This window comes from Chiroxiphia lanceolata, chromosome 1 (genome assembly GCF_009829145.1).
Source record: "Chiroxiphia lanceolata isolate bChiLan1 chromosome 1, bChiLan1.pri, whole genome shotgun sequence".
NCBI lineage: Eukaryota > Metazoa > Chordata > Aves > Passeriformes > Pipridae > Chiroxiphia > Chiroxiphia lanceolata.
The window spans coordinates 36,214,911-36,240,142 of record NC_045637.1 but is presented as its reverse complement, the minus strand read 5'-3'; the positions used below and the strand labels follow the sequence as shown (position 1 = coordinate 36,240,142).

Sequence of the window (25,232 nt, the reverse complement as noted above, 5' to 3'; positions counted from 1 at the left end):
TATCGGGTGGGTCCCGGTCACGTGACCTCGCGCGCTCCCCCGCCCCTGCCGAGTATTTCGTCTCACGGCGCAGCGCGCGCCAAGTCCCACCTCCCGCGGGCACGGGCGCGGCCACGATTGGCCAGGGCGGCGCCGAGCCGGCCGCGGATTGGCTGGCGGGGGCGGCTCGCGGCCGGCCGCGCGAGCAGCGGTGAGGCGGTGCGGCGGCGGTGGCGGGTGAGGCGCGCCGGGGGGGCCTGGGGCTCCCCTTCCCATGGGAATTCTCCTTGGCGCGGCCGGTCCCGGGCTGGGGCGGGGGGTGCGGAGAGGGGAAGAGGGGAGCTGCGGCAGTGGTGCCGCTCGGCTGGCGGTAGGTACAGGCCGCTGTCCTCAGGCAGGGCCATACTGCCTCCCGCCGGGAGCGTGGCGGCGCCCGGGACTCGTCCCGGCAGGGCAGGGCAGGTGCCAGGCCGTGGGAGCGGCTCGGGGTGCCGGGGTCGAAGCGGTCGTGCCTGCAGGCGAACTGCTGCGATAGGGGTGACAGGTCACAAGGAATAGTGTAAATAAAAGATAATCTTCGGAAGTTTGAGGGAGGATTTTTAAGGAGGCTGTAAAATACAGAGTTGATGTATAAAGAGAAAATGAGGGAGTCTGGTGCTTTTATTTCCCTTTTCTGTAAACTTACGCTGCTTGCTTTGTACACCTTTAGTGATGCTGCTGCTGGGCTCAGGTTCTTCTGCAGTGGTCATAAATAAGTAACTTGCTGGATGCTTGTTTTCATTTTGTTTAACAAGCTGTTGAAATTCCAAATATTGAGTGTGAGTAGATTTTGAACGCTGAAATCAACCGTAGTGCATTGACCTGTGCCTGACAGCGTCAGCAGGACTTCATTAACGTTATTTACATGCTGTCCTCAGGCAGCTGTAGGGCTCTGCAGCTCTTGTGAAGGCAAGACTTACAAAGACTAAATGAAAGGGAATTGCGTCTTCTGATCCCCACTGCTTTTTAGCTAGTTGATAAGGAAAAAAGAAGGCAGCTGAGTTATCTGCACATCATCTCTAGAAGTTCCGGTTAGTTGTTGCTGAATCCAAATAACTTGCTTCCCAGGGGTCACTAGCTAAAATATGATTACTGTGTGTAGGAATTTAACATTGTTATAAAGAGAGATTTACAGGGGGAAAATTGGGCGTTTAAAATGCTTTTTTCAGACAAACACACCCTTTTGTTAATAAGATTTGCATAGTTGTGTTTCTCAAAGCTGTGGCAGAAAGAATGGTGTTCACAGCGATTACCAGGGAGGTCTGTCTGTCTTGGCAGGGAAGTGTAGGTGTGTGGTTGTGTCTGTGTCATGTAATGTCCCGTGGTTCGTGGTGAAGGGTTTCAGTTACCTCTCAGTGGTATCACAGTGCACTGTGCAGGTATGATCTCTGCTGAGCAAAGGCTTTTGATTAAACTGGTGCTGAAACATGGATTATTTTTTTTTTCCTCTGTCCTTAGTTGACAAGATAGGTTAACATGAGTGAGATGTGATGAATACAGTTTTGCACTCTCAGGTATATATGATGGGGTTATATTTTCAGGAAACCTTTAGCAAGTTCTGTTGCAAGTATGTATCATTTTCAATTCCTGCTTTAGATTTCACGCTGGTACTAGTTTAGATAAGCCCTTGATTGTCTCTGCAGTATTCACTGACTTTTGTCTGTCTCTGCATATCTTTCCAAACAGGTGTTTCTGGAAGTACTTGGGTGCTTCATTATTTGTGGCTTCCACACCAAAAATTAGACCTCTGTTTTTGACTATGTGACCTCTGACAAACACATACTTAAATAACTTGTAGCTGGTCTGTGTCAGTTTGGGAAAGGATCTGGTCCTTTATCAGAGGATTGCTCCTGCCCCTTTGGCTATTGCTGTGATAATGTTTTGTTGGCTTTATCTTTCTTTGTTACTTTTTTAATATGTTTCCTTATGGTTATGATTTCATTAGATGAGCTTGGTTCATGTGTTAGTCTAAAAGACTGGGGAGATATGCTTGCCCTAGTTCTTGCTGAAATAATGAGGAGCCTGATCTTTTTGTGTTTGATTTTTTTTTTGTTGGTGGTATTCCTTTGAACCCATGCTTCTTTGAAAATTTGGTACTTATTTATGTTATACCCTTTCAATTTAGAGACTAGACCTTTAATTTTTCAGATTTCATGCCTGTGTTTATTTTTTTTAAAGCTGATCTGCTCCATCAAGCCCATTAAGTCATTCTCTTTTATTTTTGTGTGGATATTAAGTGAATGAGAGAAACTTCCTTCAGTAGGAAAAATATGAATATCATATTTCTTTTTAAGAGTGAGAACTTATGCTTTGAAAGGGACTTGGACAAATATGGAAAATATACGTAGAAGAGTTTCAATTTGAAAGCAGTTGCATTTGATTTCTCTTTCTTTTCATCTTTCATGTGTAGAATTCACTAGAAAGTTCTTATGTACTGAATGTTCTTATTTACTGAATGTATGTGTACAGACTCCAAAGCCTTTATATTTATTTAATGAACATTTTGTAATTTAAAAGTGGTATTATCTCTCAGCTTTGTAGACTTGATATTTGATATGACAGTATTGAATGAAACCTGCAAAAGTGATTGGGAAGAGTCGGGGCAAAAGAGAGCTCAAGGAGGCTAAAATGAGAATCCCTACACTTGGAAATGTAGACCTCCTAATTTCTAAACGAGGGAATTCCTGCATGTTTCCATATCAGAAAGAAAGTTCTTCAGCATTGCTAATTTTTGGGGTTTATTTAAATGAACCCGTGAAATTCCAATCCCTTTGTGCTTCCTGCAGTGAAATGTAATTCTTTGTGCTGTTGTTCTTTGAATCTCTTGGTAATCTTGTCTGTGACTGCTGCTTATGCTTGTAATAATTTTGCTGAGGCAGAGCAGAAGGACCAATTTTTATAGCAATATTATTGTTACTCAGGACTCTTTATTGTAGTAATTGAGTTGTGGAAATTTGGGGGGAATTCAACTTCTACTGTTTTTTAGTGTAGGTAGCACCAAGAAAACAGATGATAAATACCACAAAGATCATATTTTAGAAGAGGTATTATTACTAAAAGCATTAACATTTAACTCCTGCTTCTGAAATTGGCATGTATACAGAGCAGGAGAGAAAAATTTGCTAACAGTTTCATTCTTGCTGTCCAGCAGTTTCTTTTGGAATGAACTCTGTCTGTTCTTGGCACATAAACCAATTATGAAATATCTAAGTTTGGTGAAGAAAGGTGTCTGAATATAGTCTGAAAGAAATGAGTAGGAAGCTTGCCCCGGGGATAATTCTGTAGAACTAATAATTTTATAAAAATATCAAGCTGATTTACTTAGAAGCCTTTTCCTTTTAGATAACAGATTAGCTGGAGGTTGTTCAAACATGGTGGTTTTCCTTAGTACCATAAACTAAGGAAACTAATTCAGGAACTGAGTGGTACTCTGCACTCTTACAGACTGATTTCAGTCACTTTCTGCTGCAAAAGCAGGCAGGTCATTCACATCAGCAAGGCATTGATGACCCCAGTCTTAGGTACTTGCAGTATTTAGGCTACAGAGTTAAAAATTACTTATAAAGTGAACTATAAATATTCATTTTACTGAACTAATTCTTTTGTTCAATGCATGCTCTTTTGTGCTCGGTCATCGAAGTCTTGGAACCTGGGATTATCAAAGGTCACCTTAATGTTTTAGGGCAGGATAGGTGTTTTGGACTATTTCCAATGCTTTGTGTCATCATGCTCCTTTTATTCCTGGATCTTTTGGATTTTGTTGAACATGTTTCTAAAATTCGTCAGTAATATTTCAGAAATCGTTTTGCTGGTTTCTGTACTTTGCAAGGTAAAATTCTCTAAATACTGGATGTTTATAACTTTTCAGAGCTATCTATAAACGATTCCACTATCTGTCTGTCTTTTCTACCATCCTCAAGTTAAAACACTGAATATACTCCCTATCCATATCTCTCATTGCTTTCTTTCCTCACTTGTTACGTTGTGGCTGTATCTCTTGTTTCTTACTGCCAATACATGTGTAGGACTTCTTTTATGTCTGTAAGCTGGAACTCATTTTGTACCTTGGCCTTTTTTAGCTTGCTACTTCCTATTTATACTATTCTGTCATCCTCATATTATGCTACCTTTTTTCTATATCTGGTTTATCCCTTTAATGGGTTGTTTTGTCAGTTTTTGTGTTGGTCCTTTACCTCTTTGCCTTTAAATTTCTTAAATTCATGGAAACTTTCTAAACCTCCTCTGATTTTCTCAGAGGAAGTTCTAACACTCTCTTTTTACTTCTGTCCGAATTGCTTCTGTTATTAAAGACTGGGGTTTCTCAGTTGATCACAAACAAAATAATACCTTTTCTTCACTTCCTGAAACAACACCTGCCTCTGACTTTGTCTGGGGATTTTTAAACTGATAACCTGGCTCTCTGTTGAAAGAGCAATGTATCAGGATACAGTCATTCCTTTTAGTCCTTTCACTTGCCTTTCTCAGCCAGCCCTGCCTTGCAGTTGCTCAGGAGTACTCTACCTTTTCTTCTCTTTTGTTTGAGTGTCTTGACACAGCTTCCGTTTTTCTTCTCTTTGATTTCCACACTGCCTGTTCAACAAGTCTAGACTTTGAAGTGAGGTGGAGTGTATCACATGTATCATGCTTTTGGATCAGGTTTCCCCTTTTAAAGGAGCATTCCTGTCTCTTCTATGTCACTGCCTGTCTACAGTGCCAGATATGATGCCATATCTAATGTGGGGCACATAGAAAGAGTTGTGTTCTTCCTGTTTTAAGAACACAGCAGGTGCAATGTGATCAAAGATCCACACAGTCCATATGGTAGATTGTCTAAGGGAAGAATAACAGATGCCTAAAGGAATAATAGATCCAGTAGATGGTCATGCTTCCCTAACAGACTTCTCCAGAGTTCCATAAAGAAGTCCCTGTCTTATTTATTTATGATGAATGACTGTAGCTTGTATTCATGGCTGTTTGGTAGGTAGCCCATTATTCTTCCCTATTGTTTTTCTTATAACAATTGCAATTTCCATTCTAATCTCGTGGTGTAGATTAGTAGTTTCTTCCTAGTTTATTCAGAAACAAAAGAAAATTCTGTTGGGAAATGTATTTTGTTATCTGTGGAGACGAGACACTTAATATCAACTCTTTTTTTAAGCCTGTCTAAAAAAAGATAACTGTAGAATTGCATTGTTTCTGCCAAGTTTCCACGAGAAGTAGGTTATTACTAAGGAACCACAAACTGTTGAAAAAAAATTTGTGATGGAAATGGAAACAGTGATGGTTTTAACTGTAGGGCTTGTGGGCAGTTTCAAACAGCATAGGTTTTCCATCTCCTGGCTTTCAAACTTCCCGAGTACCGGTTCCTTGCTGTTACACTGCTTTAGTCATCACTGTCTGGGTTCAGAGTGGCTTCAGCAATGCTGTTGTTCATACTACAAATATGTTGCTCAGGGTGTTCAACAGAGTGTTGTTTCCAGCCTGATACACAAAACAAGTGTAAACCTAAATCTATGGCTTCCTTTTCTGGTTTTGGTGGATACACTTTTCAGTGACATCCAAGTTATGACTGGTGTTGAACACAGTTAAAGAAAAATTATACTATTTTCACTAAAGGAGCAATAAAACCATCTTGATTTAAGTGAATGGGAGTGTATATAAATAGACAAAATTTGAAATCTGTCCAGCTTTATAAACTGCTTGAATATTTTCAATTCCCACACTACAGTATTTCCTGTCATTTTCTTGCATTAGTCATTTTTCCATGTTTCCTTTCTCTCTTTAGTTGTAGGAAAAAAGGAATAAACAACAACACTGTCAGAGAATGTGAATCAAGAGAGGTGGTCAGCTTTCTGCAGTCAGTTCCTGCATAGAAATGAGTTATAGATAGGGTATGGGGCTTGAATTGTAGTGCTGATCTGCACCTGCAGATGTTCCATAGGGCTTGATGCTCACTTGGAGTTGTTGAACAGCATCATCTGTTCAATCTCAAGTGAGCAATCATTTCCCCAACTTTTTAAATGTTAACTTTACAATGGTTTGATTTCTTTCCAGTACCCAAAGGGGGCTATAAGAGAGCTGGAGAGGGACTTTTACAAGGGCATGTAGTGATAGGACAAGGGGCTTTAAACTGAAAGAGATCAGGTTTGGATTAGATACGTACCACTGCGAGGGTGGTGAGGCACTGGAACAGGTTGCCCACAGAAGCTGTGGATGCCCCATTCCTGGAAGTGTTCAAGGCCAGGTTGGATAGGGCCCTGAGCCATCTGGTCTAGTGGAGGTTGTCCCTGCCCACTGCAGGAGTGTTGGAAAAAGATGATTTTTAAGGTCCCTTCCAACACAGACCATTGTAGGATTCCATAAAAATGACCCTACTGAAAAGTCTTTGTTACCTGTATTGAGTAAATAAATGCCTTCTGAATGCCTTTGCTTTCCAGTACGAGGAATTGGTGTCATCTAATATGTCTTGTTTTCACTGTTTCTAAAGCTTGATTTTTTAGGAATACATGTAGCAGTTTACTTCTGTGTATGTTCCACAACATGCATCTAAAATTCTTGTGTCTCATTTCAGAACTACTATGGAACCTCGGCAGCCCTGTAGATTTGGAAGGCTTAAATCCAAGTTTGGAAAGGCCTTTTCCATTCCAGATGATTTGCTGGCTTAAGCGCTTAATTAGGATGGCATTTGAACAAGTTGGATTGAAGATGGAATCAGTAAGTATTTCAAACTTCCTTTATGTTTTCAGAAAATCAGGTGTAGAAAGCACTTCATGTATTTTAGTTTGTGCTTGTCAGTTGTAGCAGAACACTCAGTACTGATTCTGCATTGCTGAAAAATCATGAAGTTTACAACTTGGACACTGAAGTATTGAGTAATGTATGTGTTAAAAGAACTATGCAGTTCCTCCTAGCTCTAATAACAAACTGTTTACTTTGTAAACACTGCTTTTCATGCTGGACTTCCATGTGTGTTTTGAAGCTGAAGGAGAACTTTCAGTGATAAAAAAAATGTTTCTCGCTCTTACCTTGGAGATATGAAAAGCCCCATGAAACTGAGATGATTATAATTGTGCTATATTTACCTATTTCTGAAAGTGTTAAAATACATGAGAGCAAGACAGCTGTGTTCTGCACTGGCTGAACAAAGGAATGTGCATGCATAGCTCTCCTCTTGGAGGAAAGTGTGTATGTAGTTTTCTTTGAATGCTCAGCAGAGAGAGAGAGAGAGAGCTGCTATACATGAAGTGCTTTGTCACTGGGACCTTTAGGAAACTATTTTGAGTACAAGTGTTAACCTCAGTGCAGTAATCTCTGTAAGTTGTTAAAATATTTTAATGTTTTAACAATGGGGAAATCCTTAACAGCTGTGTGCAGTACTCACTCTGTATTATTGTGCTAGAACCTTTTATCAGTCTTGGGAATCTGTGGATAGCAAAATGTTTATGCATACCAAATTAAAATTGCCAACAAGAATCTGTATTTTGGGATTTTATTTGAACTTTGATCTGAGATTTTTATATAACTTTGAAAATTCAAAGTATAAGAATATGTAGCATTACCATGGGTGTTGCTGCATAATTCAGCAATTTCAGCCTAAATAAGGAGAGGAGCGAGTTTTTAGTCTGTTTCTCCTCATTCTCTACTTATATCAAGCTTGTGATAATACAGTTACATTTCCAAATGTCAGCTGTTCTGGACAGCAGCAAAACACTGATGCAATAAGAGTGTATGACTAAGTAATATTTTGCAGACTTGCTCTGCCAGTGCTTCAAGTCAACAAGAAGCTGTGTGAACTTGGTTAGAGCAGTGCTGAGACTGTGTAGGTGAGCTGAGCAGTGCACTGACTTTACTTGCATACCTTGTGGCACAGTTTGCATGAAAATATTGTCCTGGCACATCTTGAATTACCAAAACTGGGTCATTCAAAGTTTTGGTGCACCAGGCCATTGTGGTTGAAGAGCCCTGAGGGCATTTGGGCACCAAATATTTTTAAATATCTGGGTGCTAGTCAGCATCTTGTCTGTGGTCTGAGCAATCTCTGAACAAGTTTTGCCACTTGTTTAAAATGCACTGCATTTATGTTGGTAAGACAGCATGTAGTCTGGGCTCTCTTGCTGTTGTGGAAATACTTCTGTAATTAATTAAGCCTTCCCTTGACTGGTATTATTTTTTCCAATGCCACATCACTTTGAGTCTATCTCCAGCACTTCTGCTTCAAACACCAGGATCAGTTGTATTACTGTGGTACTGTTTGTCAGTGACTTTTTCTTGAAGGCTACTGATCTACCTGCTGTTTGCTCAGACACAAACAAACAATCACGTGGTAGTCAAAAACGTGAGGTCTTTGTTGGGGCAACCAAAGTACAGAATCAATACTCTGCATTGAAACATTTGTGTTCAAACTTAGCAGAGTATTAAGCAACACAATATATGTTTCATAGACTGAAAAAAAATAGATCTGAGTGGATTCATGGCAAAGTTGTAGCCCTGATGTGAGGATATAGCATAGCATATGTGCAGTACACATTTATTTGTCAACATTTTTACATTCTCTTAAAGCCAGAGGAAGGAAAGATACTTGTTTAGAAATAGGTAAAATGTTTGTGTAAAGTTTCTGAGATAATCTGGGGATAAATACCAGGAAGCATAAAGTTTTCTTTTCAATAGAACCTTCAACATCTAAGACTAGTGATCCTTGCTTAGCATATCTGCTGTGTGTAGTTTAGCTGTGTGTTGAATAACTCCCACAGCTGTACTACAGTGATTGCAATATTGCTGTACCAGATGAGGGTTGTTTCAGTATTAATAGCCTGGACTTTATCTGAGTGTTTGTTGTCAGGCAACCTTCTCACAGGATGTTGAGTTTGCTTGAAGCTATGAGCCTTTAAAGTGTCTCAGTGGTATATTCATATTTACAGCCATAAGTAAACACTAGCCAATTTTTTAAATTATCATACAGTGTTCTAATTGTTTACTAACAATGTACCCTGTGTTAGAGTCTTCTCATTATTCTTTTTCTTCTTTGCATTGTTTTGGTTGCCTTTCCCTGTGCTGAAATCTTTCATACTTGGTGCTTTTTGCTTTTATTCTGGTTCATTTTGTAGTATTCTCCTAGGATTAAAGTCCCATTTTATTTCATTGTGTGCAATTATGGTAAATAATAGAGCAAACATTAAATACAACAAAAGAAAGCAAATTTAATCTCCGTTGAAACAATGTGGAGGAAATCTAAACTGCAGTAGAAACAGTTCTGATGAAGTAAGGTGTGTTGAGGTAGTTTTCTATAGATGAATGTTTGGGTGGGGTTTTTTAGGACAAAGTTTCTTTCTTACAAAATTTCATTTTATTTTCCCCTTTTTACTTTCCTTTACTTTTTAGTTTCACAGTTACACTTTCATGTTTCTTACAGTTTAGTTATTTCTATTAAGACTGGTAGACACTATTCTTGTTTCAGAACAGCTCTTAATTAAAAAAGAAAAGAGATATTTTGGGACATGTAGAATTACATAACTTTATGGAGTTTTCGATGATTATCTTTTCTTGAAATCCCATAAAAAGAGCTGTCTGACCTGATGTAGGTTCTTTGTTGTCTTGAAAATCAACAAATTATGTTTATGAAGATGCTTCCAACTCTTGAATTCTTCTGTGTTACCTGATTTATTGCTTTGAGTATAAACTTAATGCAAAGGCTGTCTTGACCTTAAGTAGCCATAGCTATATTGTAATGACAGGAAGAAATCTTGTATCAATTCAGGTATAGGACGTAAGGAGTTCACAGATACAGATTTCAGTGTGTATACATTGTATTCCATTCTAGCATGAAAGGAATAGCTAAATACAGTTAGCACAAGCATAGTATTGAAGGATAAGGGAGAACTATTACAATATGATATAAAAATCCATTCCCTAACAGCTGGCTTCTTTTTTCTTCCCCATCCAGGTGCTTTGGTCAAGCAAGCCTTATGGTTCATCTCGAAGTATTGTAAGAAAAATTGGTACTAACCTCTCTCTTATCCAGTGTCCAAGAGTTCAGTTTCAGGTAGGTGTTCTCAGCAGTTTAGAATATGTGTTTCACTATACTGATAAAGGTATTTGCTCCTGACTAGAAGGTTTGTAAAAGCAGAATAAGATAAACTAGACATAGGAGAATTAGCCTACTTCAGTTCTTCCTGCTTCCAGTTCAAATGAATTGAAAAAAAAAATTCATAAAAGAGAAAATTTTTTGAAACTTATTTCTATAAACAGTACTTACAAGCTAGGCTTAAGAGGCATGTAAAGATGAACAGTGTTAACAATATTTGGGAAAATGAACAACTTTATCAGAAAATAAGACATTAGTAACCAGATAACATGAGTACTCTGTTTGCTTTTGTTTAAAATACAAGGCTGTGTAGGTGAAAGGGGAGGGTAAAGAGCAAGGGTAAAAAACTTAAGGAAGAGAAAACCCATGCTTTTTATAATGAGTCTTTCAGGAACAGATGGGAAAGTGGAAGCTGTTACACATGATCTCTTCAACTCTGTGTGTGTGTTAGGGGGGTAGGGGGTGGGTATAGAACTGGAAAAATTTAGTACTTGAAACTCAAGTTGGGAGGAATGTTTCATGGGCTGAGCAAGGGCAGGAAGCATAAAGATGAATGGAGGGAATCATCTACCACACTAAGATGAAGTAATTTCCACACAGCTAATTTTTCAGTGTTTAAATTAATTTCTTTATCCTAAATGAAATGTAAGAGCAATATTTAGGCTTGAAATTGCAGTAGCAAAACTAGATAGTTAAGATTACCATAGAAACCTTGTTGGTGTCATAGTAAAAGCCATGCTAACATTTTGGCTCTCTTAAATAAGTACATTGAGAAACAGGGGGTAGGAGGGGCAGCTTTCTCACATTTATAGTGGTTTGGTGAAACTTAAAAAATAAAGGGGGGGATGGGAATTCGTGCAAGTGAGAAGGAGAACAAATGATGTGCTGCATTTAAACTTTTGAAGTAGCAGTAGTAGTAGTTTTGCCAGCAATGGGGCTGCCTGTGCCTCGGATTTGAAAGGAAGTGAAGTCCTCCTATAATGTGTCTGATTTGCTGTGCTGTAAAGGCTGTACAAGGGAAGATGATGCTCATTTGCAGACAGTTTGCCAAATACTACCTTCTCTTAGTATGGTACACAAAAGAAGACATTTCTGGTTAATGTCCTTGCAAAGAACAGTAAGATATATCTGGTGAAGCTGTTCCTGACTATTTTTAGTGTTTAAACAAACAAATAAATAAATACATATACATATTTTGGTCTGAATTCTGTTAAATATAACATTTGCCTTTTTTACCTCTTAAAGAGACATTCAGTCAGCTTTGCATGCACACTAAGTATAAGCATTCACCTTCTTTTTGATGAAAGGAAAGGATCCTAAAAATATAAGTACAGTTGTCAGAGTTGATTTAGTTAGAAAAAGGAATTTCAAAATTTGAGCCTTAAAGCACATTAAAACTTATATGGTTTGTGGAGACATTAAATTATTTTAATATATAAACTGTTGAACATGTAACTGTGATGCTAACATCTGTTTTTTGTGTCTTTATCTCAGCATTAAGATTCTGTAGTGAAGTTCAATCCTGATCTTGATCGTTTTCATGCTGTTGCAACTGATGCTTTCCTATAGCTGTCTCTTCCTCTTTCTTTCTTGCCAGCTTTAGCTATTTTATGAAAGGACCATGCACTGAACCTTGCTGTAAGTCACTTTATTTGAAAAAACAAATCAAATCTTACTTGCCTCATCTCAGGGTGCATGTATGTAATCACTGTTTCTAACCCCAGAGCAGCAAAGTGTCCTCAAGTCTTCATTCTCTTTATGATAAATGGATGAAAGATACTGAATTAATATCTCTGTAATGTTCATACTTATCTTCTCGTGTGCATTTGTTCAGCTGGTTTGGAAAAAAAAAGAGTGGTAGCTTAACATTTTGATGTTTGGGGTCTGCTGACTGTTCTGTCTGTCTCTATGGATCTTACCACAGTAAACATTTAAATTAATTGCTAAATGCTGCTTAAGTATTCAGTAAGAGGCTGCAGAGCTTACCTTACTACTCTAAATGGTTGATACAGTTCTTTTGTATGTCATATTTTTTAGGTTTATCTGTAGTCTTTAGGAAAAATAAACTTACCAGTATAGCCTAGGTAGATTCAACCAAACCTACAGGAGCGTCTCTGAAGATAGTATCCTTCAGCTACAGTATCTGTGTTTTAGTCCCACACTTCTCCTGTCTGTCTGATGGATACCTGATAACTCAGTAAAGTCTCCTAAGGAATTGGTGTGCATGCAGCAAACATCTGAATTTACTGGGCTAATTTGAAAAATCATAGCAAGTTCATCTTACTTGAAGAAGTATTTCCAAATGTCTAATACATAACTGTATTATTAATTTGAAACTAGAGGGTTTTATTCTGTCCTTAAAAGCATAAAAGTATTCGTTCTACTTTGCACTTTCTGGAGCAAACAAAGAGTGGGGATCCTGCCCTGACACCTCCCCAAGCAGCGTTTCCGTAGTGTAGTGGTTATCACGTTCGCCTAACACGCGAAAGGTCCCCGGTTCGAAACCGGGCGGAAACACTGGCGAGGCCGACTCTTTCTCTGGGAGTTGGGCTAAATGATTCTTTATGCATCCGTTTCAACTCAAGATATATTCTGTGATTCCGTGACAGTCAAAACAGCTCAGTGTGTGTAGTGTTCAGACATTCGTGCTGGGTCTGAAACCCCCAGGCGCGTGTGTTTGTGTGTCTGCGTGTGCAGCGTACGAGCACACTACAATCGGCAAAAAAAGCCTGTGCAGGACGAAGTGGGGGAAGCAAGTATGTAGATTGCAGAGAAAGAAAAGCAGCCTGCTTCACTGATTCTTTCAGTTCCTGCCATCCAGTAGAGCTGGGACTCTGTTTTCAGCGCTCTGTTCTCCGTATCAGGTGCTGGCAGAGCAGTTGTCAGAGTTTTCTTCAGCTGGAATTGACTGGAGGAATAGGATAGTCACAGAGTTGTTTACAGGCAGGTGATGGTTTTTAAGAGATGCATGTTGGCTTTTAACCTTTAAATTAAAGTAAAAATCTTGCATTAACTTAAATTCAAAATCTACTGCTGTGGAAGGCTTTGTTGGTTTTAGGGATAGAGGAAAGAAACATCTGTATATGGGGTAACAAGCATATTCTGCTTACATATAAATATGAAGAAAAAAGTAAGAAGAAACTTGTATCATAGTATAACAGAAGGGTTGCTCCTAAATGTTGAATTAGAAGTTATTTATCTCACAATTCAGGAAATCTGGCAGTGATAAATGTATTTCCTTACTGTTGAATTATAAAATTATATTTGATTCAAGTATGTGTAGTGCCTTTATTTAAATTTGGCTTCAGTCTTCGAATGGTAATAGTTCCTCATGTGGCCATTACTGTCAGGAAAATCTGTATCACCTGCAAGAAGTGGCTGATGTATTACAGATTTTTTAAGTTGCCATTAACATTAATACAAATGCTGCAGTCATGAAAATTTCAATTTATTTTTAAAAAGAAAAAAGCCAAGGACACCTCAAACAGCAAAAATCCTAACATGCAATATAGTATTCTCTAGACTGTTTCAAAGAGAGGCAGACTGTAATGGTATTAGGCACAACTGTTAATGTGATAAACATATTACCATCTGTGCTGATGCTACCTGGAAAAAACCCTGTTGTTTCCAAATGATCTGATGGTGCCAATACACACTCCTGGGAGCTGTGATAAAGGCTCACATACAAGTTGTGAGAGTGTGAGGTGAAGATGACTAATCTCAATTTCTAAAGCTGTTTGTAACAACTCCTGGGGAAAAAACAGCCCCAGTTCCACAAGTTCTTTCTTCCTGGGACTTGTGTCTTTAGGCTACAACTAAAGTATGTGTGGATGTTCTTGAGAAATGGTTTTACCGCATCCAGACTGCAGTCCTACTGTGATGGGTCTGCTACAAATTCAGATTAATGCCAACCAACATTTTATAGTTGCTTCTACATAGTAGTTTGCCCTTACAGAGAGGATTTGCCTTGAAAATTGACCTAAGTGCTAATGGGCTGGATCCAAGCTGCCTTCACAGACTGATACCTACTACCACCGCCTCTGTCAGTATTCCCAGCTCTTGGCCACTGTTAGCCATAGGCAGCACTTTGAACAGCTGCAACAACTGGTGCAGATTTGGCTGTGGATTTGTGTGTAGTGTTGAGTTAACAGTTGGGCTTGATGATCTTAGAGAGCTTTTCCAACCCTAACAATTCTGTGATTCTATATAATACAAGAAAAGAGGGGATGTGGTTGTGTTAGAGATAGGTAACTCAAGGTGACAGACTGAGCAGAAGAAATTACTGAAAATTGGTTCAGTAGCTTTTATCAGCTGAGATACTGAGCCCAGGCTGCTCAGGAGTCCAGTGACTGTGTACACATGCCCTCATCTAACCCGGGGAAGCAGAATTTCAAAATAGATTTGAAACCATTTTGTTGAGTTGTGGCTATGGAGCAGGTACTGATGGTCTGAGCAATTTTTCAAATCTCAGTTTATGTCACTTAGCTGGAAGTCTAAGAAAGATTCCACTCTCTGGAGCCTTGCTCGCCTTTGGCCTCAAACAGCTGTAAAGCTAATGGCCAGAACCATGCTGGAAAATGGTCAGTTTGTTTGGCATGTTGTAAATAGGATTGTTAGCAAATAGTGTATAATGTTATGATTGCATCCTACCTCTCACTCAGTCTTTGTGATTACTGAGCTAATAGAAATGGCTTTTTTGCCTGGTTTTGATGTTTGTTCATTTGCTTGCTTTTCCTGTGCAATGTACATACTTCTTGTACAGAAATTCTGGAAGTTGTAGGGAAAGGGAAGCTTCAACAAAATTTTACTTTCAAAATAATACTAAATCAGAGCAAAAGACTTAAGAAGTACTGGTCATGACTGGTCATGACTGGTCATGAATGTAATTTTAAAACATACTACTTGAGTTAATATAGCAAACTATGTGAGAATGTTGATGTTTGTTTGTCTTTAAGGTAACAATTTGCCTTGGATTTTTAGTGTTCAGTAGTTCATGTGATAGTACCTGAACCTCTGTAAGGCGTTCAGCAGACTAGATTGAATAGTTTGAAGTCAGTGAAATGGTTCTGGACCAAGGCCAGGACAGAAATAAGTGTGCTAAGGCTACAGATGTGTTTGTGCATGTGTGTGTTAATAGTGACATGTAGCCTCAGTAGAAGTATGGGATAAAATAGCTGTGGCATGGGCTGGGAATGACTCTAAAGCCTTCAATCTTGTCTTTAAAATTTAGCTTATTTCTCCTGTCACGGAAGGAAACCGTCCTGCTCAACTTAGAGAAGATGCAGTGGCCTCCTTTGCAGATGTGGGCTGGGTTGCTGAAGAAGAAGGAGAAGTCTTTACAAGGCTCAGGTATGTTTCTCAGATCTTCTCTCTGAAAGCCCGAACTGAGAGGAAGAAACCTCACTTATCTCCGATGAGAAGCTGTTGTGCATTGCAATTAACTGAGGGCACTTGAATGCTGGGAGAAGAGAGAGGGAAGGGCCAGAGGTAGGGTTTTGAAAAGAAATAGTAGAAATTAGACTAACAGGATTGTGAAAGAAGGACTGGTTTGAAAAGATACGGGACATTGGCTTTATACAAGGAAGACTGTGGGTTTTATTCATTTTATGTATTGCAAAGAGTTTCATGCAGTAGCTTCAAGCATCCTTCTCCCCACAAAGATGTCTGCTGTGGTATGACAATTGCTAACACTGTTTTTCCTGTTCTGAGATCCAGGGCAGTACTGTACAGCTTCCTCATTACTAGCAATGGTCATTTTGACAATCCAGTAATTAGCACATTGTTTTTCACCTTTCTAGTTAAGTCTCTGCAGTCTGTTAAGTACAATGGAAAAATTGTGGTTGGTGTGTCATCTCTAATCTTCATAACGAAAACTGGCAGGGAAGCATGTGAGCACATGTGTCCAGAATGGTGGGATAGGTACTGTTGTGTTGGACCAAGGGTTCTACACAGCACTGTCACTGCATGAAACAGGTTGGCTGAAGGGATGAAGTTCTCTATTCCATCCTACTCAAATTGCTGCTCAGATTAGCCTGGAACAGAGGTACAGTTCTGTAGTGCAGAGGAGCTTTTTGTTTTAAATAAACTAACCTTCCAGAGAAGGGCAGAGATTGTTGGCTTCAGAGATTACTGGAGGATACTGTTCTTAATTTGAAGGCATGATATAGGTAAGTAATGACTTAGATGCCCTCCAACATGACTTGTTACATGAAGCTTTGCATAACAAACATTCTGGCACTGCCCACATTAATTTTACAAACTCAGAGGGGAGTCACAGAAATCAACACTTGTTTGGGAAACACTATTTGTGAAGTCTATTTGATACAAAGGAAATTAACTGCCCAATACTGCTTTTGTTTGCACAGAAACATTTTGTTTAAGGATTGAACTATAAAGTTATTATGTTTAATGGAGACAACAGGGAGAATAGCTCTTTGGTGCTTCAAAGAACCTATTACAAAAGATGTAGGACTTGCATATTTGCTGAAACGTCGCCCTGGGAAGCGGGGAAGGGGGACAGATGGATGTGGGATGGGACTAAAATAATCCTGCAGATATATAGTGACCTTAAGGCAAACAGCTTATAATGGAGCATGTAAGTGAATTACTTAGCAAATAGGAGTATTTCAATGTGCCCTGTTTATTATGTCTGTGCACAGTATCACTAGTGGAGCTTGTATGCATTAGGTGTTTTCCAGGCTTTTGAAATTCTGTTTCGACAAGATCACATAGATGTTATTGTTAAATATTTATTCATGGTATAATTCAGTAAACAGTCTTGCAGACATCGTTTTTCTTCTGTGAATGCAGTTTTATAGAGGAAGCAACTCAATGACGAATCATTTTTCCCTTACTCCCAGTCAGAGCCGTAATGACAACTCAGGCATAATATTTTTCCACAGCATTAGGTTCCAATCAAGACATTTCCTGAAAACACTTAAACCTGCCTTCTAGAAACTTTAAAGGAGCAGAATAGCTTAAAAAGAAAGGATATTTTCTGCTCAGAGCAGTAATAAAGAGCGAAGTGACCACTGGCTCCCTCCACCTTAGGGAGAGCAGGGAGGTGGCTGCTGTAGGAAGTATCCTGTTCTCAGCTTTAGTTGCTCTCTATTCCCATCTAGGTAACAACACCTAAATTTTATCATCCTTGATAACATTCAGTTTTCCTTGAACAAATTTCTGCAAGTTGTGCTGATGTTTTCTGTCAGTGTCATGGAAGACTCAAATCTGTATCTACTCCTGGTTTGAGGTGGGAGTTCATTCTAGCCTTAAATCTTGGCTCTTGCTTTAGGTGTAGCACAACTGCAGATTTAACGTGATGAGCATCCACAGCAGCTTAATCCATGCGTCCAGAGTGATGGGGCACTTGGGCTGTATTAATCTGGAGCCTCTCTACACATTTCAAAAAGTCCTATCAGCAGCCCCTGTTCTTACTCTGATGTTTGAAGAAACAATGGAATCCTGACACGCCTGAGAAGTTTTGGGATTGAAGTTAAGGAGGATTGAGGTATGACCACCAAGTAATGTGGTCATATTTTGCAGTTTTAATGTTTATGATAATTTGTTGTCATCAATCCCTATCAGTTCTACTTATAGTACCATTAATAGTTTGTATTGGGAGGTACCTTTAAAAGCCATCTAGTCCAAGCCCCCTGCAATGAGCAGGGACATCTTCAACTCAGTCAGGTTACTCAGATGTTGAGATAAACCATTTAATAATGTTGGTGTCTTTGTAAGGGCTTATGCAACTTACCTGAGCAGTTTTTCCGCAATACCTCAGTGTTTAACATGGCTTGAGCTTGGGTGGGTAATAAAGGAAGGCAGCAGCGTTGCATTTTCTTGTGAGAAGAGGAAGGAAGGTCATGGACTCTTTAAAAGTGTAAGACTTTTTTTTCTCTGTAGTTCTAATTATTACATTAGGAAACTGGATACATGACCCTTGCCCATCTACTGATAAGCAGCCTCTGCATCACTAAGCTGTTTCACATACTCCGTATTTCCAACATTGCTAGACTTGGGGATTGTCCCCTCAGAAGTAAAAAAGTACAAAAAATACTCTGTGAAACTAATAAACTTCCTACTTCAAGTGAATCAACAAGTGACTGTTTGCAGCCCATGGGGGAAAATGGTGGCATTTGAGGGCAAAAAAGGGATCTTAATTCCAATAAAATATACAATAGGTACAAAATAGAGAAATAGATTGGGGTGAGGGGGAATGTATTCCTTTTTTCTTCTGAAATGAAGGATTCTACAAAAAGCTGGCCTGGGGAAGAGAAGAAATACAGGTAGTGATGCAAAGAGAAAGGATGAGAAGCTCTTATTTACCTTAAACTACATAAGGTGTTGGTGGAAGTGATTTACGTAAAGAGGTTTTTGAAGTCGGGTCTTCAGTTTGTATTCCTGGTTTGTAGGTAACGTTGCTTTAGCTTTTATCTATTACAAAGCCTTTAAAATAGCTTGTGATATTTTTGTTACAGATCAGAAGTTTGGTCACAAACAGCCCAGCCTCCCTCAGGGGAACTACATCATTCCAGGAGGTCTCCATGTAGACAAGTGTCCTTACAAAACCCACAGGAAGAAGAACCAGTGCCCAGGAGCGCAGTGATGGCAAATGAAGAAGCACTGCAGAAGATCAGTGCTCTAGAAAATGAACTGGCCACTTTAAGAGCACAAATAGCCAAAATTGTAACCTTGCAAGAACAGCAGAACTTGACAGCAGGTATTAAATTTGCTGTACTTTTAGCAAAAATTAGTTAATGGATTTATCCCTTTTATAATTAATACTGTGCTAATTCATTTTTGTGAGATACTGCAACACTGAGCACTTCTCCATATTGTTTTTGTTAGTTTGGTAGACAGATATGGCACACTAACCAAAGGATACAAAACAGGTCTTGAAGACAAGTGACCTGACAGATTTTCTGTATTTTCCAGTATTCCAAAAGTCGTCATGTCTGTGTGTAAGTCTGCCAGAGTTCAGAATCTGTGAATGAGAGAAGAAGTATTAAACAGCTTTCAGAGCAAAGCTCATGATAAACATGATGGCTTAAACCAAACTAAAAGAATGTAACTTAATTACTGGCACTGAAGTCTTTCCATTCAGTCATGAAATAAGCTCTCTGATATCATTAAGTATTCATACAAGATACTAATTATACTTTTGGAATATGTAATATATGTAACAAGGAACAGAAAAGGCAATTAAGTGTTTACTGGAATCATCTCTGGGATCAGACACATTATCCATATGGAACCAGAAGTAGTGCACCATTTCTGGCAGTAAACAGAATAATTCTTTTCCTGAATCTCTTCCTCCTCTTTCCCTCACCTCTGACTGCTTTCCAGTTTTAAGTCTTCAAAGATGAGTGGGAGATGGCCCTTGTCAACTGCAGATGACAGGCATTTCGTTTTAACTCCTTCCTAAAGTCACTTAGCAAGTACAGTTTTGCCTGTATTTGTGTATAAAATCATATTCTGATTCTTCAGATGCTCTTATTTAGCTTTTGTCTGTGAACTGATAGTAGTTTATTTTTCTTGATCTGCTCATATTCAAAACTATGAAATAGTTTTAAGGATCACATAGTTTCACTCTTGGATTTTAATTGCGGGGGGGAACAGGGGTGTGTGAAATAACTAATAATTTATTTTTATTTTTTTCCCTTCTGTTTATTAGGGAAGGTAAATTTTTATTTCATTTTATCATCTTTACCTCCCTCTTCTGGTAGAACGTGGTAATGACGTGTCTTTGCCAGCATGTAAACAGAATAGACTCCTCTGTATTATCTGTATACATACCTTTACACACTTTATAACCCAAGCTTCAAACTCTGATTTGATATGCTTTTCTTGATTTGTTTAAACGTGCATTTGAGCAGAGGTTCCTTCAATTATTACCTAAACTGTACAGGAAACTTGAAATCAAGATTATTGTGAGAATCTCAATCTTCAACCAGATGAGATGATTAGGTAAAAATCCTTAACCTCAGAGAGCTGGTATGAGGTTCAACTTGGGCACTGTTTGAGCTCTGAAATTTATGTTTAAAAATCTTTTATGGTAATTTCATATTCGTGATGATAAGTAGGAAGAAACATTGCTCATATTTGGCAGATTGTGACTTCCAGCTCAGTACCTGCCTCTTACAAGAACATGACCCTGAGATAAGCTCAGTTGGTTAGAGCACAGGCTAATAATGCCAAGGTTTGATGCCCTTAACTTAAGAGTGGGACTCGATGATCCTTGTGTGCCCCTTCCCAGAATATTCTGTGATTCTGTGATAACTAAAAGATGTCGTGACATCCATCCCACTGCAGTAGACATGAATGCCCCTAGAATTTGAGCTGGAAATTTAAAGGGCGTTTCTCACTCTTCCAGAAGGATTTTTACGTGGCTTTTCAGCTTAGGTGGTTTAAGAATTAAGAAGTTATGTGACAATGTAAAGGTGGCAGAGGGGAGGCAATTGAAGTTATTACAGTGATGTTCTTACCTGGGCATTTGTGACATGTAAAGAGGAGTTCCAGGTAAACTGACGTGTAACACTCGTTTCATTTGTAGTTGGGTCAAGTCCACTTGCTCCAGCTGCTGTCCCTGTTGCACCTCCACCGCCACCACCTCCTCCTCTGCCACCACCCCCTCCCTCGGGTCTGCAGCAGAGCAAGTCTGCCATTGATCTCATTAAAGAAAGGAAAAACAAAAACACGAACTCTGGCCAGAGCGTGATGGAAAACGGGCCAAAGAAGTCTGAAGTACCAAACATGCTAGAAATCCTCAAAGACATGAACAGTGTGAAACTACGCTCGGTGAAAAGGTAATAAATGTAAATAAGTATCAATATACTAACATTTGCATGAATGATTTATGACTGTCTACCTCAAGGTGAGACAGTTGCTGATGGAACATCTGACAAACAGAATGCAAAAGCATTCACAAGTGGTTAAGTTTTGGACTGTGTTAACGCTTCTCATTTTCTTCTCTAGATCCTCAGAAGGTACAAAACCTAAAGTGGCTGACCCTGCAGATCCTGCAGCATTAATAGCAGAAGCTCTCAAAAAGAAATTTGCTCATCGATACCGAAATGACAGCCAAAGTGAAATAGAAAAAGTGATTCCAAAGACTGAAACAAAGACACAGACTGAGGTAGTGCTGGTGAGTACTGTGATTCTGAACACATGCTTGGTTTAAATTATAGTTGTGAAAACAAAAGTATGTCTTCCTGCCAGCATATGCAGTTACCAACAAGTTAGCATCCCAATCCACAAAACCCTGTGAAGTACTGCTGATATGCCAGGAGTTGTGGCAGTCCTGTGTTTTTAGTTTCAAATCTTAGGACTGTGTGCTGTCTTGGCCCTAGGTTTAAAAGTCCTGTTACAGTTTTGTAATTTTTATTTTTTAAACAAAAGTGTTTTCTGCTGCCACAAGCATGTGATATTCTGAAAACTCCATTGCTAAGGGCTCATACTGGATTCAAATATGAACTGTGTTTGCCTGTTACTACCAACCTTAAGTATTCAGACAGTGGAGGTGAAACTTTAAAGCAAGATCCTGAACCATGTCACCATTCCTAGGAATGCAGAAAGAAAATTGTTCATAATGCCTGCAGGTTCTTGGTATGGGGAGTTTCTTCTAATAATTGGAAACGCTGAGTAAATAAGAGCAGTTTCTTAATAGTGTGAGAATGTTAAAGTGAAACTGTATTTAAAATCCACATTATGGCACCAATTAATGACTTCTATTTCAGATGGATTTGAAACTGAAGAGGTTTTTAAGCAGTGAACGTTCAAGATACAAGTTTATAGCAATGTACACTTACTTAAAAAACAAGCTGGTATAGATCAGTTTTGTTTGTAAGCAATACTTGAAGCCTTGTGCTATGGAACCCTTTATACATTTGAAAAAATGCAGATAAAACTCCAAAAGCTGGATCACCTCTGAATTGAGTTTTAAGGAAAATAACATTCCCAAGCCACAAATCTCAGGACTTTTGAGTACTTCTGCTAATTGATGTTGACTTACTTGCCTTCTGGTTTTGGCCTTTAAAGGTGTATTTCTGTAATGTTCAGGCTGTTCTTCACAACTAAAAGGCCAGATATTCCCTAGAATTAATCATTTCTTTCCTCAGCATCTCTGGGGCTTTAAAGAAAAGAAGTTTGCAATGTTTATTTAGACAGAGGTTTTTCATTACTTTCTAGTTTCAAAATTTGCAGTCCACATTTTGAGATTAAGGGTCAAGTCCTCAAGAGCTAAGGAAATTGCAGGGTTTTGTTAGATGATAGAGTATTTATTACCTTTAATGAGGTAATAAAATCTGTCCATCGGTTACTTACCATTATGTACCTTCTTTCTTAGATCAAACTTGTATGATATCTTTGTGTGGTCATTCTGAAAAGGACTTGCACAAAAAGGCAAAGTAGAGTAAGAACAGAAATACTGTAAAACTGGTGCTAGAGCAGTTGGTTGTCAACTTGTAAAGATAACTGCATCTGTCTTCTTTTCTTGCTGTGGCGGAGTGAGCTGTCGCTAGTCAGAGCTGCTCCAGCAGGTCATTAGCTGCCTCATCTGAGCAATTTCAGTCAACTGCTGACACAAGTTTTCCTTTACTTTGTGAAATCCACGGGCAGAGGAGCAGGATGATAGAGGAAATTATCTCTGCCCAAGTTCTGCTTTTACTTACAACTTGGACGGGCAGTAGTTCAGCAAGGTTTCTGTTGAAAGCAATCTGAACGTGTGTCTGGTTTCCTTTTCAGTTTGGGCCGCACATGCTGAAGTCCACAGGAAAAATGAAGACTTTAATTGAAAAATCCTAGTGAATTCAGATCACTACACGAAAGACTGTTGAGCTCCTTTCTCCGAAATATTTTATATTGCAAATAGCACTAGTACTGAGTGGTCTCTTTCTTACAGCACAGACTCAATGTGAAGTAGAAGTGAGGCACTAAACGTGGTTGTATGTGATTTGTCAAGGGGAATAAATTGGACCATTATACTCAGGTATTAATTTTGCAGTCAAGCCTGGCTTTCCACTCAGACTTACATGGTGGATTTAGTTTATTAACACTAAGTTATATATACAGCATTCTTTATGCATAACTGACCATCTTAAAAATCTGTGTACATGTTAATGATGATGGTGATACACCCTTAAGTTAATATCAGTTATTTGAGCTCTACCTGTAACTTGCACTACAATGTGTAATTTGATATTGAAATTTTCATGTTGAAGTCTTTCTTTTAAATTTAACTTAAGCAAAATTTTAGCCCAAAGAAAACCTGGAGGCACTTTGCTTCTTAGTGAAACAAAGGAAAAACTTGAATCTGCTGCAGAGTTCAGATAAATTTTAAGTAATAGCACACTTTTGCGCAGGGTTGTTTGTTTCAAATGAGCTTGCAAGGCTAAGAGAGTAAAACCTGCTTACATCGTCCTGTGGCCATTATAAAGAGTGCAGGACAAGGGAGTAAATCCTGCTGTGGGAGCCTCTGTGAACAGGTAGTCCAGTGAATTTGAAATAGCCAGTAGAGAGCAGCAGAGTTAAATAGTAAGAGAATATGTGTTAATTAGAGTAGAAACAGTGTAGGTAAGAAAATAAAGGTACAAAGTACTGTGGGGTACAAGTACATTGTTCACCTCTGCTGCTCTAAGGGATGTTTGTGGACACCTTTCTCCCCAGCTGTTTTGGGTCCCTGAATAAATTTCTGGCAGCTGGGACCTGCACACCCTCATGGTCCTGTTTGCTGGGAAGACATGGGATAATTGCACATAACCTGCTTGCCAAGGAAAGCCCTTCTGAGGCTTCCCCACAGCAATTATTTGCTGCCAGACCTGCACCAACCACCTCAGCTCATGGCTCCAGCCACAGATGTAGAAAAGGCTCAAGCTAAACATACAAAAAAGCTGTTCAGGAGCTCAGAGCTACAGCTTAGCTACGCTGTGAAATGAAGCCAAGCTTTGCTCTGACCATAGATGGGAGTAGAAAAGGCTGAGCCTGCTCTAAGTTGATCCTGGCTCCTGGGACAAGTACAACTGTCTCTAGAAGCTTCTGTTTTCTAGGAGAAGACAAAAGCAGCACTACTTAATAAAGAGAACTGAATGACGAGGTTACTGGAGATGAAGCTTTGCTGCTTGTAACTGGAATGTAGGCTGTACAATGGAGGAGGGGGTTTTCTGGGGTGGAACTTGAAATGGTGTTAATATGTACACAACGTAACTTCCTTCTAAAATGCTCTGCCATCAGTCTTACTGACAGGCCATTCAATCCTTGAGTTCATTTAAATGACTTAAAACCAAAATTAACTTTCAAAAAGGTGTTTTAAACTTTTGTATTTTATGCTCTTATTGCCACTATATAAAATTAAAAGCAGTTAAAATAAACATGGTATATTTGATTTGTGGTACTCTACAAATGATAGCAGCCACAGTAAAGTATAGTTTACATTCTGTTACAATGACTGTAAATCACTGTAGTGACAACCAACTTCCATCTCCTCCAGGACTGGTCTGCTTACCTTGCTGTGCACCAGGAGTGACAGAGTTAGTCTAGAAAAGCCCCCCACACTGTTAACTTAGTTACATTCAGGTTAAACGACAACAACAAAAAAAAGGGTATGAGGAACCAGTGAGAAGTTTATGCCTCACCACAAACATAGCAGGAAGGTACTTGTGTACCATCCCCTGGTACACTGGGTTCCCCTGGCAGTCCAATTAACATGTAAAATTCAGGATATCACGTGACCTATTAAACTAGGCTAGAACATGAGAAAAGCCCATACCAGGCATTGCCTGTTTGAACTGAGGTATCCAGTGCCCAGAAATGGGGTGAGCCTTATCACTGATGTAAAATTACTGTAAAAGAAATGCAGTCTGCACAAGAAAATAAAACCACAAAGCCGACATCAAATAACTTACTTTATACTGTACCCTAATTTGTATCTTTCTACTTGAAATCTTTTACATGCACGATGCCACTGCCCACAGTAAAAGTGCTCAAACTAAGGCCGTCCACTCATGCTGGGCAGAGGCCGTAGACATAACCTGAAGCCTCTTTGTATCTGTCTGTGAACAGTTGCTGGGAGTAGATCTGTGAATTAAGACAGTCTGTGGTGGGGACCTGGTCCACATCCCCTCGCACATTTCTGGGCTCC

At 39.2% G+C, this 25,232-nt stretch overlaps 1 protein-coding gene and 1 non-coding gene across 5 annotated transcripts; both read left to right on the top strand.

The window, feature by feature from the left end:
* Positions 1-161: 161 nt before the first annotated feature.
* Positions 162-24,727, top strand: MTFR1 (mitochondrial fission regulator 1). Of its 4 annotated transcripts, none has more exons than XM_032677401.1 (8): positions 162-216; positions 6,590-6,732; positions 9,959-10,057; positions 15,330-15,448; positions 18,577-18,818; positions 20,652-20,904; positions 21,074-21,242; positions 22,841-24,727. In XM_032677401.1, exons 2-8 carry the CDS (start codon positions 6,667-6,669, stop codon positions 22,898-22,900), a joined length of 1,008 nt encoding a protein of 335 aa, XP_032533292.1. In that variant the 5' UTR covers positions 162-216; positions 6,590-6,666; the 3' UTR covers positions 22,901-24,727. The 4 variants fall into 4 exon arrangements, with proteins under 4 accessions (XP_032533292.1, XP_032533217.1, XP_032533079.1 ...); XM_032677326.1 differs by having other exon boundaries at positions 166-190; XM_032677188.1 differs by lacking the exon at positions 162-216 and adding an exon at positions 236-349.
* On the top strand, positions 12,544-12,616 carry TRNAV-AAC. The gene has a single exon. It is a non-coding gene; the product is annotated as a tRNA-Val (tRNA).
* Positions 24,728-25,232: the final 505 nt, after the last annotated feature.

Excerpts from the sequence above, each read along its gene's own strand:
- MTFR1 (XM_032677401.1), top strand. The coding sequence starts at position 6,667 with ATGATTTGCTGGCTTAAGCGCTTAATTAGGATGGCATTTGAACAAGTT. Across the intron at positions 10,058-15,329 it reads GTCCAAGAGTTCAGTTTCAG|CTTATTTCTCCTGTCACGGA; the intron begins GTAGGTGTTCTC and ends TTTAAAATTTAG. Across the intron at positions 20,905-21,073 it reads AAACTACGCTCGGTGAAAAG|ATCCTCAGAAGGTACAAAAC; the intron begins GTAATAAATGTA and ends TTTCTTCTCTAG.